This window comes from Cottoperca gobio, chromosome 3, assembly GCF_900634415.1.
Source record: "Cottoperca gobio chromosome 3, fCotGob3.1, whole genome shotgun sequence".
Lineage (NCBI taxonomy): Eukaryota > Metazoa > Chordata > Actinopteri > Perciformes > Bovichtidae > Cottoperca > Cottoperca gobio.
Window position 1 is genome coordinate 6,955,566 of NC_041357.1, and position 16,439 is coordinate 6,972,004.

Genomic DNA, 16,439 nt, shown 5'->3' on the forward strand with positions numbered 1-16,439 from the left:
TACGAGCCTGTCGTGAAACACAGGCATATAAATAGTATGACATTTAGATGATGTTAATATTGGCCTTTTTTCTGGATATTGCATATAGTGTACATGTCCTTACCACTCTTCTTTTGTACATTTAGGTGTACATGTGAAAACTGTACAATTATGGAAGCAATTGAAAAGCTGCTGCCAAGAAAAGGATGTCATGGAGGAATTCAATGAATATGAGGGACATGGTGCAAATATAACCTGCATAACAGATCACCCAGGATTCAAATCAAAGTGTCTGGATGTTTGGGTGCAGACAGCCTACCAAAGGTATTCGAAGAGGGACAGAATACAAGCAGGTGATCAGCCACGTAATGAGGAAGTTACTTGTGTGCACAAATGTGTAGAGCTCAGAAACTTTGATGTATTTATGGGGAGTCTAATGGTCACTCTGACACAGTCACAGAATACATAGATAAATAAGGTTGAAGTGATTACCATTGACATGTATTATCTTGTACTTTACAGAATGTATCACTATGTGGCATACCGCCAGCTGGTGAGATTTTGTTGGGGAATACTTGTTAAGAACCACAGACTACCATCATGTGCCATTCAAAAGATCTGTGCTACGTTTCCATCTGACAACTACACGTCGTTCAAGTATCAGCACTTTATTAGAGTCAATAACAAAACACAATGTCAGTTCAGTGATTGAATCTGCTTCTATACAGCACAACAGCATCCCTCTTGTTTGGTTCTTCCACCGATTGCTGAGTGGAGCTGGGACTTCCAAAGGTTCCTCATCAACATTGTCTTGGCACAAAGCATTGAGTCTCGGTCAAGAGTTCAGTAACATACTCTGCAAAAAAGATGTTTTATAATCAAGCATTATATATAATATATATATATATATATATATATATATATATATATATATATATATATATATATATATATATATATTATGATGCTAACCTTTGGAACAACCAACTTGAATTGGAACTTGTGGTGTGTCCGTGGAGGGGGATCCGTCTGCACAGCAATTTCTTTCTGACATGTCTGAAATGTACAAAACACAACTTTACTAATAAATAATAAAATAAATAAATAAAATAAAATAAAATATAATTTTAAATATAAAATATTGCATGTTTATACATGTCTGCGTAAAGAAAATATCTAATAACATTCATAATAAAAGATGTGGTTGAATTGATTGAGAGAGCAATGATATCAAATTAAACAAATATATGAATTATGTACATGCATGTGGTGATTGTATTTTTAACACGTCATGTGCAGGTCTACTGGTACTACAACTGTAATGTACAGATGATGTACAGTCTGTATACTGGTGTACACACAGCTTCCTCCCCAGTGTGGATGTCCAGTAGATGGTCGCTGATCATACAGGTGTCCTCAGTTCTGTCAGTGGCTTCATTCACCAATGTTTCAATACCTCTGTAATAATAGGGTGATAGTTAAAGGTTAAATAGACTCACGCTTTTACTCAAACTACAGAATAAAATGGGGAAGCCTGTTATAAACATTGAATCTATACTTAATTAAGCTAATGAAGTGTAATTAGCTAAAGTTATTAATACTACAAACAATAACACACATATATCGGCTAAGGCCTGGTGTAAACTCGTTACATACAGTAGGCCTAGACCGATTATGGCTTTATGCTTGAAACAATAAATACAGTAAACAAGTAGCACGGCTTACCTTCGCTCTCCCTTTTGGCGAATGCATTTCGTCGTCTCTTTGGTGGAGGACTCTGCATCGGCGGACATGTTTGAATCGGCGTGCTGGCTTGTGCTGGCTGGGGTCTCGGCAGTATTGTAGGCACAGCTTCTGCGTTCAGTTTTAAATTCTTTTTGAATCTCATTTCCTTGGCGAGCATAGTTTGTTCGAAACACGATCTCTCAAAGTGCTGCCCACAAATCATCAGTTTCATCGACGCACTTGTCTTGTCCATAAACGCAACATTTTATCATCTTGTGGCCACAGAAAGCTAGATTTGAAGACGGCCCCACATCCCCATACAACACATCGCTTCACAATTATCCTTGACGATCGGTTGTTGTCCGTTCTTTCTCGTAATAATTGACAGCAGTCTTTGCTGGACGCTTCAACGCAGACGAACGCTGGCGGCGGCTGTAACGCAGACGAACACTGGTGGCGGCTGTATTCTACTTGTGACATCATCGCCCGAACATTGCCGAAGTGGATGCGCAGCGACCGATTGTTGTTAGCGGAATCATTTTTATGCTGTTATGATCGTGATTTATTACGAATACATCAATATTAAAAATATATATTTCACAATAGATATGCAACCTCTATCATATATCAAGCCCAATAACACTGACAAAATATCATTTCGTAGGCCCTTTAATCGACAACAATGCATCATATTCTATAAACTCGTCATATGTTTCTGTCATGCGAGAACCACATATCTCTAAAAAGTCCACTTTTCATGAGTTTCTCCAAAGAACAGCTTGTTTTCAGCTTTGACTGATGCAGCTGATCCATAAGGGAAGGCATGAAAGCAATAAGAAATTTATATTTAAAAAATAACTAAAGAGGTCAGATTGATGTAGTGGAGTAAAAAGTACAATATTTCCCTCTGAGATGTAGTGGAGTAGAAGCATAAAGCTTCATGGAAATGATAATACTCATAATTGTGTCACTTTATTTGGACTACTTGCACCTCACTACATACATTTTCTCAGGGAACATTAAACTGCTTTCATTGTTTATTGCACAATTACTTTACATTGTTACATTTATCTACACATTATTATTATTTTTTTTTTTGTAATTGCACTAAAATAAAAAAGTATTTCTTTAGGCGTCGTACAAAGCCATTAATTATGATAACATTATGATTTATACGTTATCTGTTAAATTGAGCAATATGCTAACGGAGACTGGAAAAGCAGTGGGGCCGGCAGTCACTGTATCCACCTCCAGAGTGTGGATTGTCGAGGCAAGGGGCTTTTGGTTTCGGGATAACAGGCTATCGGACTATGGGCTTTCAGTCATTTTTCAAACTATTGGGGTTTCGGAATAATTAAGACCTGTAAACAAACTTTGAAATCAGTGGAGTTCCCCTTTAAACACAGCACGAGAACGTATTGCACAATGTTTGTTAACAATCATGTAAAAAACCAGAGAAACTACTGTGAGAGTCACTTGTATCACCTGTGCACTATTAAAGCTGCAGCAGCAGTTATCATGATGTTCCAGTGTCGCCTCCGGCTTTAATTTAAAATGTTGGAATAACAGAATATTTCTCTTGTCAAACATCCAGGCTGCCAGAGCAGTGGGGGAAAATTATTATTGGTCTACTTGGCACGGATATCATTTTGGTTTGGAGCCAAGTAGAAAATGTTATCCTCTTTGTTTCCTTTTAGAGAAAATGTATTTATAGATCAATAAATATATCAAATAAAAAGGTATGTATGAACTTATGATGAATAGTGACACAAGCCTCTCAGTGACTGATGGTTTACTTTTCAATTAAAAAGTTAATTTGTCTGAATTTAAAGATGTTTGAAAAGATTCAATGACAAAATAAACAAATGATGAAATACTGTTCCACCTACAATTACTAAAAAAAATATATTAATATTCCTACTACTCATCATCATCATCTTCATCATCTTCAAAAATGTATCCTAGTTATTGTTTATTCCAATTTACAAAAAATATTGAGATACAAAACATTTTAAATTGAAATAACTAGAATATACATAATGAAAGCTTCCACTTCATGACACATTTTCTTCCTTAATAAAATGCTTCTATAAAAGGGATCTATTTGTAAATGTTTGTGTCAGGTAACACATTATCAGTTAATTCCACATGTTGAGTCCTTTTATTTCTTCTTGTTATCAGGCAGGAATTTCTTCCAATTTATATTCTGCAAACAGAAAACAAAGACAAGAAAAGAAGCCGTTAAATTATATATTCTGCTCTCAATAAAATCAACACCTCTGATTATTCTTTCTGACTTACATTTTTCCCCCAGGTAGATTTGGACTTCTTGGTCTTCCCATTCTCCATCGACTTGTACGTGTTGCCCTGGACTGCCACAGCCTCGCCGGGGATCTGCTCATAGGTGTTATCAGGCAGGGTCCGGTGAACCTCAGCATACATGCAGTCTCCCTGCTGAGCTAAACTCCCTCCAGGCTCCCACGAGTTCCGGTACAGTGGGTTGGACCTCAACATTTCCACATCACCACCCTGCTGTTCTGACCTGGAGCTACTCTGCCTCAAACTGTCTCTGGGATCGTAGAGGGAGTAGGTGTGACAGGTGACCTTCTTCAGAGGAGTGGGAGAGTAAGATCTTGATGTAGTGATTGAAGGACTTCTGAGCCGATTCGAGTACTCCACCTCCTCCTCCTCCTCCTCCTCCTCCTCCTCTATGTTGCTGTTGTTCAATTTCGGTAGAGATCTGCTTCTGCTCTCCACCTGTGCCAGCTCAGAGTATATGATCCCTGGTGGACAAAGATCACCTGGATAGCTCGTGTCAGAGGTGTTGACTGAGTCTCTGTCAGACGTTAGCGCTGGGTTTGTGTTTCCTCTGAGTCTCTCTGATCTGTTTGGATCAGTCTGGGTTCCCCTTGGATGTGATGTTGTGTCACTCAAAGATCCACTCAGGGAGAAGCTCAGAGGAATGTCTCTCTTTGGTACTGGAGGAACCCCCTGAAAGACAGGACGGCAGAACAATGACAATATGGACGACTAAAACATCTGTCCACATGGTCCATTAGTAGCAATCAGACATGATTTTGCTCACCAAAGGATAACCACTCTGCTACCAAGGCACTCCTTAATAAAACATTTTGATGAAGTACAGAACTCCAAAAGTGTCTTTGTGTGCAGCACAATTCTCCAACAAAGCAATAGAGCCTAATCCATCATTTCTAATTTCCGTCATACCTGTGAGAAGGACACCGTGTCCACAGAAACCACTCCCATCAGCTTTCTGCTTTTGGGTTTAAGTGGCAGTGCAGGTGGCTGAACTGTAGGAGGGACATTTCGCTGCTGAATCCTTTGATTATTGACAGGGCCGCTGTGATGATCATGTTTCTGGTCCCACAGAATCCGCAGAGCATGGACACTCACCCCAGACTTTGCTTTGTTGTTGTAATTCACCACATCATACAGCTCACCTGTGTTTTTCTGAAAATACCAACCAGGGTTATTGTCTCTTTCACAGATGAGACATAAAAAATGATGCTTGCACCAGTCAAATTAAACCAGTGGTGTAACAATTATGGTGAAGCTAGTGTTGAAGTGCAGCAACTGGACAAACAGTGCATTTGATTTAATCTATTGTGATTAAAACCTGTTATTACATTTAACAGTTATTTAACTTTAATACAAATGCAACCAACACTGTGCTTCAGACTAGAAGGTGTGTCAAGTAGAAAAGGCAGAACAACTCTAAATGATTAGGAACACAAAAAGATTAAAAACACTTCAAAATCCTTCTGCAGCATCATCGCTAGTCTTTGTATCCAGAGTCTACAGCCATGCAGACCATTGCTACCCTCACATGCTAACTGCTTGTGTTTACCATGTCTGCCATCTTAACTTAGCGTGCTAGCTTGCTAATGCTTCCTAATTAGCATGAAACACCCAAGTCACCCAAGTGATTGAATGAAAATCCAATTTTGTGGCAATATTTCACGAAACCAAAAATGTCAACTTCATGGTCCTCTTTGGGGAACCATGAACATTTGGTTGGATTTGGAGATATTTCATTGGATACTCAAAAGAAGGAAGTAAATATATTATATTTATACACACACACACACACACACACACACACACACACACACACACACACACACACACACACACACTTTGTATCTGGTAATGCATGCTACAAAATAATTTCCTTCATATAAAATTTATTTTTAAATAGAAAAATACTGTAGTTTATTTTTGATACACTTACAATCTGGATATTTAAAACCTTTTTTTATGTATTCCTGGCCAGGTCAATTGCTAACAAGAAGAAACAATCCTGAATATAATAAAAAGCCTTTAATATTACATTGCTGACATCAACACATTTCAGCTGAAAGCCTCCTGACAAAGTACTTTATATTTCTTCCTACTATTTTACTGAATAGTTGAAACCTTTGTGGCCCCCCATGAAAAGTTAAGGAACCACTAAAGTCATTAGGATTCATCCTCTTGAAGCCATGAATGTCTGAACTAAATTTCATGGCAATCAGTTGAATAGTTAATATTTCAGTCTGAGAGTGGTGGACCAACTGACCAGTGTGGGTAAAAGCAGTACTCCAGAGAACACCAATACCTTTACTGTAAACTGTATTTAAAGTTGAACTCTTACAACAAACCGGTTATCCTTCAGGTAAAAACTACGTGGATCATACATAACAGGCGCCTCACCTCATAACAGCTGGAGGTCAGGTATTCTCCAAAGGGCAGGATGGGGCTGACTTTAAAATGCTCTATCAGCTCTGTGAGACTGCTGTATGTCTGAAAGTCTCCTGCTATCACAAACTGTGCATCTTGATTCTGGGTGATGACAAAATGGCGGCACCTGTCGTGGCCCCTTTGGAGGAAAAGCATGACCAGTGAGATGGATCAGAAAGGCAGTTGGGAAACAACGGAACAATGCGGAACAGACTTGATTTGCCTCACTTGTAGGACAGAATGTAGCCGATGGCTTTATCACTGAGACGAATGAGAAAACAGCCCAGAGCTTTATCTCTCAGTAGATCTTCCGTGTCCCTGAGGCAGAGAGAGAGACAGAGCCAGTTATACAGACTTGTAGGTAAATTAGGTTTAAAAATAATCCTGCCACGTCATAAATTAAAAGAGAGATACGAGCTGGACAAAGATCTACATGCGATACATTCCTGTTACATCCAGAGTCATTGATCCTGTCAAAAGCATTCATTTTTCACCCTGCAAACAGCCTTTGTATCTGGAATCAAGTAGATTATCATTGGCTCCTTAAAACAAGACTAGTCCTACAAATTAAGAGTTAAATTAATGAGAAATAAAACACACACCATAACTCAGGTCAATACACTTGGGGGTCTTTCACATGAACATGTTTACATGCTTTAATTGTTCAAACATATTATTATTATATATTTGTATCATAATGTCTGTCTGGATCTACCTGTATTGGATGAACTGTAATGTATTCACCCTCTGTCTGAAACACTCTGAGGCAGCCCATCAAAAACTGACTGGGTTTTTTATTTCAGTTTGTGGGTTGGTAGGCACTCCAGATACCCAAATGTATGTTCACAAGCACCTAAAATAACTTATTTTCATGATATGTCCCATATAGTGCAAATATGCCCATCAATGTGTATAGTTCACACATTAAGTTTAGTTACATGAGATATCCTAACCCTAACTGAAATGATTCCAAGTCCTCCCAACACCCCCTCAATTTCTCAAAATGGTCTGTTTTCAGTTTTATTCAATTAACTGTTTAATTATATTTGTATATTGCATTTTAGATTTGAAGATCTTACAATTCTTCCCTCTGAATTATAGTGGAGTATACATTTAGAGTATAGAACTTGAATACATGTTACATTCCACCACTGCATGGCCTCAATAGTACTGTAGCTATGACACTGCAACGAATACATAAACAAATATAGATACTGTAAATGTGTCAACAGTATCCTGCTTGAATCTATTCAAATAGAGTCAAATTAGAACCTACAAAGGTGCATCTATTACTATGTATCAATGCATTAAAAAGTCTTCTTTTCCACAAGAGAACTCAAACTTCTCTTCACTCAGTCACCACAGATCCTACAGTAGGACTCTTTTCTCATTTCTTACTTTCGTGCAGCAAAGCCTTGAAACCAGTCAGGGAAGTTTCCATTGTTCAGGATGAGCTGCACCTGGGTCTCAGTGAACCACCTCAGCACCAGTTTCTTCAGGCCTTTCTCTGATGTCTCCATGTGCAGGTCAGCACCCGACGTCTTCTCCATCCTCACAGGTATGTCAGGCGCTGACAGAGCAGTAGTAGCACACCATGAATGCTCTCTGCTCAGATGACGTTTACCTCTCTAAAGAAAGATGAGGTGTGTCATTTGAATATTTCCGATAGCGTCTCTCTAATTTGAATAGAGGTATTGTTTTACTTTATCTACCACTGACTTTAGTACCTCTCATTGGGCTGCCAGTTTCATTTTACTATCTTGTCCCAAATTAAACTTTAAAATCTTGGTTACATAGTACATTTTTTACTTTGTTTGTTAATTCATTTCAATTTGATTGAAACTATTGAACTATTTTCTACTACTTAACTGTGAAAAATGTAGGAGCTGCTGATGGGACTCGGAACATGATTGTGTGTTTGTTTGTGTACTTGTATTGATCACAGTGTCTCATCATAGGGACTATCCCAGCCCATCCCAACGAGGTAACATATTCAAATTTAGGCTGAAGACGTGGGCAAGCATTAATCTGGAACCACATTAATTTTGCAGGTAATATCGTCCAAATTTTGACCTGATGATGGCGCTAGATGCAATGTCAGTGGGTCACCAAAGTTATTACAATTCATCCTGAGGGCCGGGAACATAAATATCATAGCATTTCATTCAATAGTTATAAAGAGATATTTCTCAAAATGCCAAATATCAATCTCATGGTGGCACTAGAGCAGGGGTGTCAAACATGCGACCGGCGGGCCGCCAGAGGGTCCAATCCGGCCCGCGGGATGATTTTGCAAAGTGTAAAAATTAGTTGTTTTGATCATAAAGTAAAAGCTTTTGTAGACACACTATGATCAGTAAGTTGTAACACATGTGTAAATGATAAACTAATACTGTTGTTGAAATTGCACCTTTTTAGAATGTACGTGTACTTTTTTGCACTAAAACGAAGGGAAAATTAGGAATTGTCGTTATTTATAGCAGTGGTCCCCAACTACCGGTCCGTGGACCGGTACCGGTTGGTGGATCATTTGGCACCGGGCCGCACAGAAAGATTGAATACATTTTTTTTTTTTTTTTTAAGTTTTTATTTAGAAAAATCACCGGATACATCTGTCTGTGCGTCCGTGTCTCTTGACACATGTCAATACACTCGTCTGTCACGTGATACTTTACTTCAAAAAATGAAGCCCACAAGCAACAATGAGTGGAAAACAAACGTCTTTAAAGAGCTTTTTTGGAAAAGGAAAAAGACCCAATGAGGAGACATTTAAACGACAATTTCAGGAGTCCTACTTAAAATACGTGTTTATCGTTACAGGTGATTCTCATGCGCCGCTCTGCATAACATACAGGCTCGCACATGAGGCAACGAAGCCTTCATGACTGCTTCGCCGGAACCCGGCGTTAAAAGACAAGCCCTTGGAGTTTTTTGAAAGATGAACAAGAAGGACATAAAGAATTACTGATGGTCACCACATCAACACATGCGAGTGCACTGAGAGCGTCATACTTAGTGACTAACTGTATTGCTAAGAGAAGAAACCTTTTACTATTGGTGAAGAATTAGATATTGGACCGGCTCATTGCAGAGACAGAAGCTCAGGGCTCCCACTAATTCAGCGTAATGGTCAGTTTTTTATGCACTTTATATTAGTTTTTATGCTGACCGTATCGTTTTTTTTCGTCATATTTATTTATTTATTTTACTGGTCCGGCCCACCTGAGATCAAATTGTGCTGCATGTGGCCCCGGAACTAAAATGAGTTTGACATCCCTGTACTAGAGGAAATGTCAAAGTATCACTAAATATCTAATCAGTAGGATTCATCCTCTGGGGAACATGAATATCTATCAGAATTCATAAGCATCCATCCAATTGTTGTCAAGATTTTTGCTCAAAACCAAAACTGTTAACCTCATGGTGGCACAAGTTGAAAAGTCATGGGATCAACAATGTCATTAGGATTCATCATCTGGGGAACATGAATGTGTTCAGAAAATGTATTGACAATTTGCACATTAGATTTTCTATATTTTTTCTTGAACAAATGTTTGGCCAGATGATGGTTCTATAGAGAAAAAGGTCAGATGGGCCACCAAAATGATTATTATGCTATGTTTATTATTTTATAAGTTAATTTGTGCTTGGTTTGGACAGAAATAACAAGAACAAGTAGAACATGTAACCAGTAGGCTACCTTAAAAAGCTATGAAGTAAAGGATAGTCAACTTTTATTTGAAGGGAGGTGTGCAAGTGTAAAAGAAACCCAGACAAAGTAACCTTTTATAGAACTTTTATTTATTTTTTAATTAGAAATTGCATTTAGCTCTACTTCATGAAAGAGAAATATTCAAATAAATAACATTGGATTTGTATAAATACATCTAAATAGTAATGTTTAATCAGCCTTATTAAAATAAGATGATAACTGTTCAGAGTTGACAGTGTACTAGAGCGTGCGAGACAATGGGTGTCATAGTTTCATGCGCGAGCTGAACAGATGGTCGAGCCAAGAAGAAGAGCGCGCGCAAAGACACGGTGACGCCAAACCTCATTTATAATATTGCAAAGTAAACGTTTACTTACATTTCTAAAAGGATGCATACCTCATTTAACACGTTTGAATGTGCTTTCTGAGTTGGAACGTCTCAGTTCTCGATTCGGCATGAAAATAATACATCTAAAATCATTTTTTAAATCTAAGTTTTCACAGTATTGTATCACGTAAGAAGCAGTAAGAAAACATACAAAAACGAATGTTTACTTGTCATTCAAATGTACTGCTTTGCCAGTCTCACATTCAACTGTGCAATATATTACAGTACTGTTAAAGGTTACGTTTTCAAAAAGCTTCTCATTTCAGGTTCTTAGTTATAAATAATGACACATTAAATGTGTCGTTTTCTCGATGAAGTTTAGTATGATGCTACCCCCGTGCTAGTGACCGGAATTTGTTGTTAGGACATGGCTGAGTCCTCGTGTAGGCTACTCAACGTAAGAGACGCACACATAGCCAGAAGAGGACATGGTCTTCACGATCAAGACTTGAAGTTTTTAACACGGTAAGACATTTTTCTAGGCTAATCATTGATTGTTTTTATTATTTGTTGTAGGCTACTATTTATCATGACCGGTGACATTTACAATAATAGTTTCTTGCTTCAGACAGTGTCCAGTGAGCCAAACTGTCGGTGGGCGACGTACAACTTTGAACTGCATTTATAGCCTACATATAAAACAACTGATTGTTTTTATTTAATTCAGGTAAAGAGAGATGAACCAGAAGAATTATTCTAACCACAAACATCAGTGAGGACTGCAGCCATGGACTTATTCAAACAACAGAAAGTGGAGGATTTCTATGAAATTGGTGAAGAGTTGGGAAGGTACAGACATGCATGCAACATCTCTACTCATTTACTTCTTGATGGTGAAATATTTGCATTGTTTTTTTATTTATTATTTTAGTGAATAATGGTGTGATATTAAATATAAATCAGAATCAAAATAACTGATAGTGTGAATGCAAACACGTCCATACATGCCAGGTCATGACTACATTAAATCTAAATAATATAGCCCATACTCTAACTCCTATACATTTTATTTATTTATGTGTCAGCCAGGAAAACTTCTGTAATGTTATTTCTCATTCTATTATTTTGAAATAAGTTATTTATGAGAAATCCAGTCCTGGGAGATTATGATTTATGCAGAATCTAACTCTTTTGTCTTCTTTTGTTTTAAGACGTGCAGCACATAATCCTTTTCAAAGTATTTGGAAAGGCAGGTGTAAAGTGTGGCACAGCTTCTTCACATAACATTATTCCAGTATTTTACTTTATCATTAAGTCAGACATCAGTAATATTGAAATACAGGCAGCAACTTTGATTGTCATATTTGTTGATGTAGAGTTGGTGGGAGTTTTTGAAGTGCATAACTTTCAAAATAAAATATCACTCAGATTGGAAACTTTGAAAACATGCACGTAGGTCACTGCACCGAGCAGTTATTGCTGTCCTATAACAAGATGAAAATTACACTGAATGAGTAACTGCATGCTGGAAATAAAAGGAGCCACATTTTGAGTGGCAAAGCTTCCTCTTTGACTGATGATTGCTGTCACACATGCACAATACAAGTGTTTGAGATTACATGGAAATATCCCTGGAAGAGTATCGTCACTGTGCGTTGTCAGGTGGAGACAACTGTTATGCATGTCAATCTGCTTTTTAAAGGACACTTCTATCTTTAGCCGTGGCTATATCTACTCACAGACTGGCTGCAGATGAGGAAGTGGAGTGTTAGATTACAAACCATTCAAGTGAACCAGAAATAGAAATATGCAACTGTACAGTCCTATAGCATTTTAATTTTAAATACTTGACCACACAAAACCACTTCACTATTTGCTTGTATTGTGATGTGTGAGTATATATGAGATGCAGGTTTATCACTTTGTGGAATAATTTGTGCGACACTATAAATAGACTACAGTGGTGGGAACATTTGAGTGACAAACTTAAATCACAATCCTACCAGAGTTCTGTAGCATGTGTTATTGTGGGGTGCATAATATTCAGTAAGTATTCAGTAACACACAAATTATAAAATAACTTGTAATTCAAAAACTTACATATCACCATCCTATTAGCCTTGAGCCAGACAATTTCCTATAAAATGGACCAGTATAGTTGTAACTTTTCAAAGTGTGACAATTCCTCCTCTTATTGAAATGCCACCATCAGGCCAATCTTTGTCATTTGCAAATATTGCTAAAATGAATTATCACAAAAATGTAAAGCAGAGTCCTCATTAGATATGTCAATGTGACCCTAAAACTGTGTAGTTTAGCTACTTACCTCAAGTCAGACAAACTTCTGTATTAAGTTATAAATTGTATGTTGAATAGGGAAATTAACCTGTTTGAGTTGAATTTGTCTTACAAATACACCTTCGTTTACACAGAGGGCTTAATGCTACACTCGATCCAGAAAACATCCAGTAAGAGATGCTTGGGAAAATCCATTGGAAATAACAATTAGAGCCGCCATGATTAGTCAATTATTCAAGAACAGAACATCGATTGGCAACTATTTTGACAATCCATTTTCAATAAGTCATTTTTAAATTAAAAAAACTACTATTCTCTTGTTTAATCTTCTCTAATGTTAAAATGTACGTTTTTTTTTCCTTCTCTTAAGATTATAGTAAATCAAATATGTTTGAGATTTGGTTGACCAAAACAAGACATTTGATGACATCATCTTGGGCTTTAGTAAATTGTGATTTTTTCTCTCCATTTTTCACAGTTTTATAATGTTATAGGCCAATAAAATTGGCAAATTATAACAATATTTATTGAGTTAAGCAACAGAGAAAGACTTAACGATTAGACTCCATTGATATGAAGCATCTTCATTGGTTGTAGGCCGCATGAAGAGACAGCACAGGGAGTCTAGAAGCCGCTGGTAGTGGAGTAAAGCCAGCAGAGGGTTTATGGAAACCTTCAGATGAATGTCCCTGAGATCCCTGGACGTCCTGGTAGTGATATAGAGGTTGTTGGCTGTGCAGTAGTCGCTCTGAGAGACAAGCTTATATTATTCTAGTTATTTAAAGAACAACATCCAAGGATCGATTTGCTTAAAGGCAGAAATATCATCGGTCAGATATGTTGACCTCAGAATTATGTATGTTAGGAGATGGACAGTGTGGGAAAGCAGAAGTGAAGGAGAAGACTGGAGCAGGACAAAATATCATAAAAACATCCATACAGGAATAAAGGCTAAATGTGAGTAAAAATATCTCCCTTAAACCAAAGCTTCATCTCACGATTCAAAATGCCTTAAAACTGAATGTGGAGGTTTAAAGAAGACATCCCTTCGTTAATTGGTGTGACTCGGGTTGACTTGGGTAACTAACCCGATCTATCCTGGGATTTTGAGCCTAATACTCATATCAACAATTAGAAATGTAATGAAATCAGATGACAATATCTCAGCATATGTACATTTTAAACAAACGCATAACAAAAAAAAAAAAAATGTTAACTCTTAAATTAAATTTGCTTTTTAAGGAATTGTGACCATTAAGCAGAACATTTTACAGACTTCAGTGCTCTCTGGTGGACAAATTAAGTATTGATGATTTCTAAATGACCTAAAAATGATTGCTCCTCTGTGTTTCAGTGGGCAGTTTGCCATCGTAAAGCAATGCAGAGAGAGAAGCACAGGTCTGGAATTTGCCGCCAAGTTCATCAAGAAGCGGCAAAGCATGGCCAGCTCTCGGGGAGTGCGGCGGGAGGAGATAGAGCGGGAGGTGGACATCCTGCAGCAGACTCAGCACCCCAACATCGTCACTCTGCACGACGTCTACGAGAACCGCACTGATGTGGTGCTCATCCTGGAGCTGTGAGTGACAGAGGATCAGTTTACTGGGAGTCAAGGAAATTATTCATAGCACTTTTATTACAGCATTTGACAGTTGATCATATCATATAAAACCTCTTTGTCTAATGTCAAACTCACGCTGTGCTGCAAAACAGGGTTCAAAATCTCAGAACTTTATTTTAAATTCTAGTAGACGTCCTTAGGTTTGTAAACATACCAAATGTGCAGAATATTGGGGAATTGTGTATAAAATGATGCACGCAAACATTTCCATTTGTTGCAGTGTTGCAGCCCCATCTAGGGTTCATAAAGAAGGAAAGACTACTGTGTGGAAAGATGCACAGCTTGCTAAAATGTGCATTTAGCTTAGCATTATGTACGCCGTGATTACCGTAATCAACTGTGCACATGGATTATTAAAACTTCACATAAATTGTGCATGGATTGCTGAACTACACAGTTTGCAGTTTACATCAGAATAAAATAAAAATAAAATGTAATTCTGCAATGTAGAGTAATGCATTGTTTAATTGGCATTACCATACCAGCTCAATGAAAGAGTAAAGAGAAAAATAGTGAAAATGCCATTCCTGTATGACACACATAGTATATATAAAGTGCTGTAAGCATGTCAGAGCATGTTAGCCATTTTAAAATTCATCTACTAAGGTCTATCATCTCTGTGAACGTTTGCTCTATTTGTGTTATTTTCACAGTTTATGGAGCCATGAACATAATTTTATTTACCAACCGCACGGTTACATTGATTTGTTAATGATTCTTTTCATTATCAATTAATCTGCCAGTTATTATAATTCCTAGATTAAGCAATGAATCGCTTGGTCCATAATATGTCAGAAAAGTAGTGAAAAATGTCCATCCCAGTTTCTCAAAGTCCAAAGTGATGTCTTTAAAATGTCTTGTATTGTCAGTCCAAAACCCAAAGATATTCACTTATCTCTATCTCCATATTTGAGAGGCTAAAAACAGAATTTCCTTCTATTTTTACGTGAGAAATTACTTAAACGATTAATCAATTATCAAAATAGTTGCCTATTATTTTTCTGTCAATCAATTGTTGCAGCTCCAACAAACATTAAGTCATTACGTTATACAGTAAAGCTCAGAGGAAGAGCTGAATGCTAGACAATGTGTATGATGGAGTCAGTGTGGTCATTTAAGGAGAAAACTATTTGTTAAGGGGTTAGCTGTGAGACGTATAATGATAATAAACATTAATAAAGTATCCATGTCAGCTTTTATGTCATGTCAGTCTCTTGTGACCCTCACCACATTTACATTACCACTTGTTTTTATGCTGAAAATTCTCCATAGTAGCCTATGACCTATGTGTCCGTGTTCAAGGGTCTCTGGAGGTGAGCTGTTTGACTTCCTGGCACAAAAGGAGTCTCTGAGCGAGGAAGAGGCCACTCAGTTCATCAAGCAAATCCTCGAGGGGGTCAACTACCTCCATGCCAGGAACATTGCTCACTTTGATCTCAAGGTTTGTCAAGACAAGACACGCTACACTCTGCTGTGGAGGACACAATGTCATATTTCTGAGCCATATCTGAGTCACAGAGTCGCACTGAATCTCCCTCATTCAGCTCAGCCGTGACATTTTGTCAAAGGGACAACAGCTTGTTTCGTGATCATTGCTCAGAATGATTCAGCATCTTTTTGTAAGGCGTTTCCCAGCATTAGAGTCGAATATCATCACAGATTAAGACATTAGCAGACCATTCATGTGATTTAAATATAAAAAAAAAAAGGAAATGCAACCATGAGACATTACTTTTTGTATTTCTGCCTTTTGACTGCACATCTACTAACTGTTTGAAGGACATGTAACTGTAGACATGCCAACAAATAAACTAAATCTGCAAACCTTTAGATCTAATAACTTGAGTCATGACAAGCAGCAGTCAACCATATGAAACATATTTATAAAAATTATTCTTACTGTTCTTCTACGGTTTGTTGCTTCAAGTTGTTTTGCCCAGTTGTTACGGAGTTGGAAATGTTCCATTTTCTATTTTTCTGAGCACTTTAAGGACATTTCGTCCATGTTGACTTAAACCTAAGGCTAGATAAGAACATGT

At 37.6% G+C, this 16,439-nt stretch overlaps 2 protein-coding genes across 2 annotated transcripts in view; one reads left to right on the forward strand and one right to left on the reverse strand.

Annotated features, from left to right (window-relative positions):
- Positions 1-3,772: 3,772 nt before the first annotated feature.
- sh2d7 (SH2 domain containing 7) lies at positions 3,773-7,994 on the reverse strand. The gene is made up of 6 exons (XM_029425214.1): positions 7,843-7,994; positions 6,673-6,762; positions 6,418-6,583; positions 4,933-5,175; positions 4,006-4,695; positions 3,773-3,910 (listed from the first exon to the last, which is right to left on the reverse strand). Exons 1-6 carry the CDS (start codon positions 7,992-7,994, stop codon positions 3,866-3,868), a joined length of 1,386 nt encoding a protein of 461 aa, XP_029281074.1. The 3' UTR covers positions 3,773-3,865.
- Positions 7,995-10,893: 2,899 nt separating this feature from the next.
- dapk2a (death-associated protein kinase 2a) overlaps positions 10,894-16,439 on the forward strand; it is a 10,601-nt gene continuing 5,055 nt past the window's right edge. Inside the window, exons 1-4 of the mRNA XM_029462061.1 lie at positions 10,894-11,009; positions 11,212-11,333; positions 14,137-14,358; positions 15,703-15,841. Of these exons, the coding sequence (XP_029317921.1) occupies positions 11,272-11,333; positions 14,137-14,358; positions 15,703-15,841 (423 nt within the window). The 5' untranslated portion in view covers positions 10,894-11,009; positions 11,212-11,271. The remainder of the gene's footprint in view (positions 11,010-11,211; positions 11,334-14,136; positions 14,359-15,702; positions 15,842-16,439) is intronic.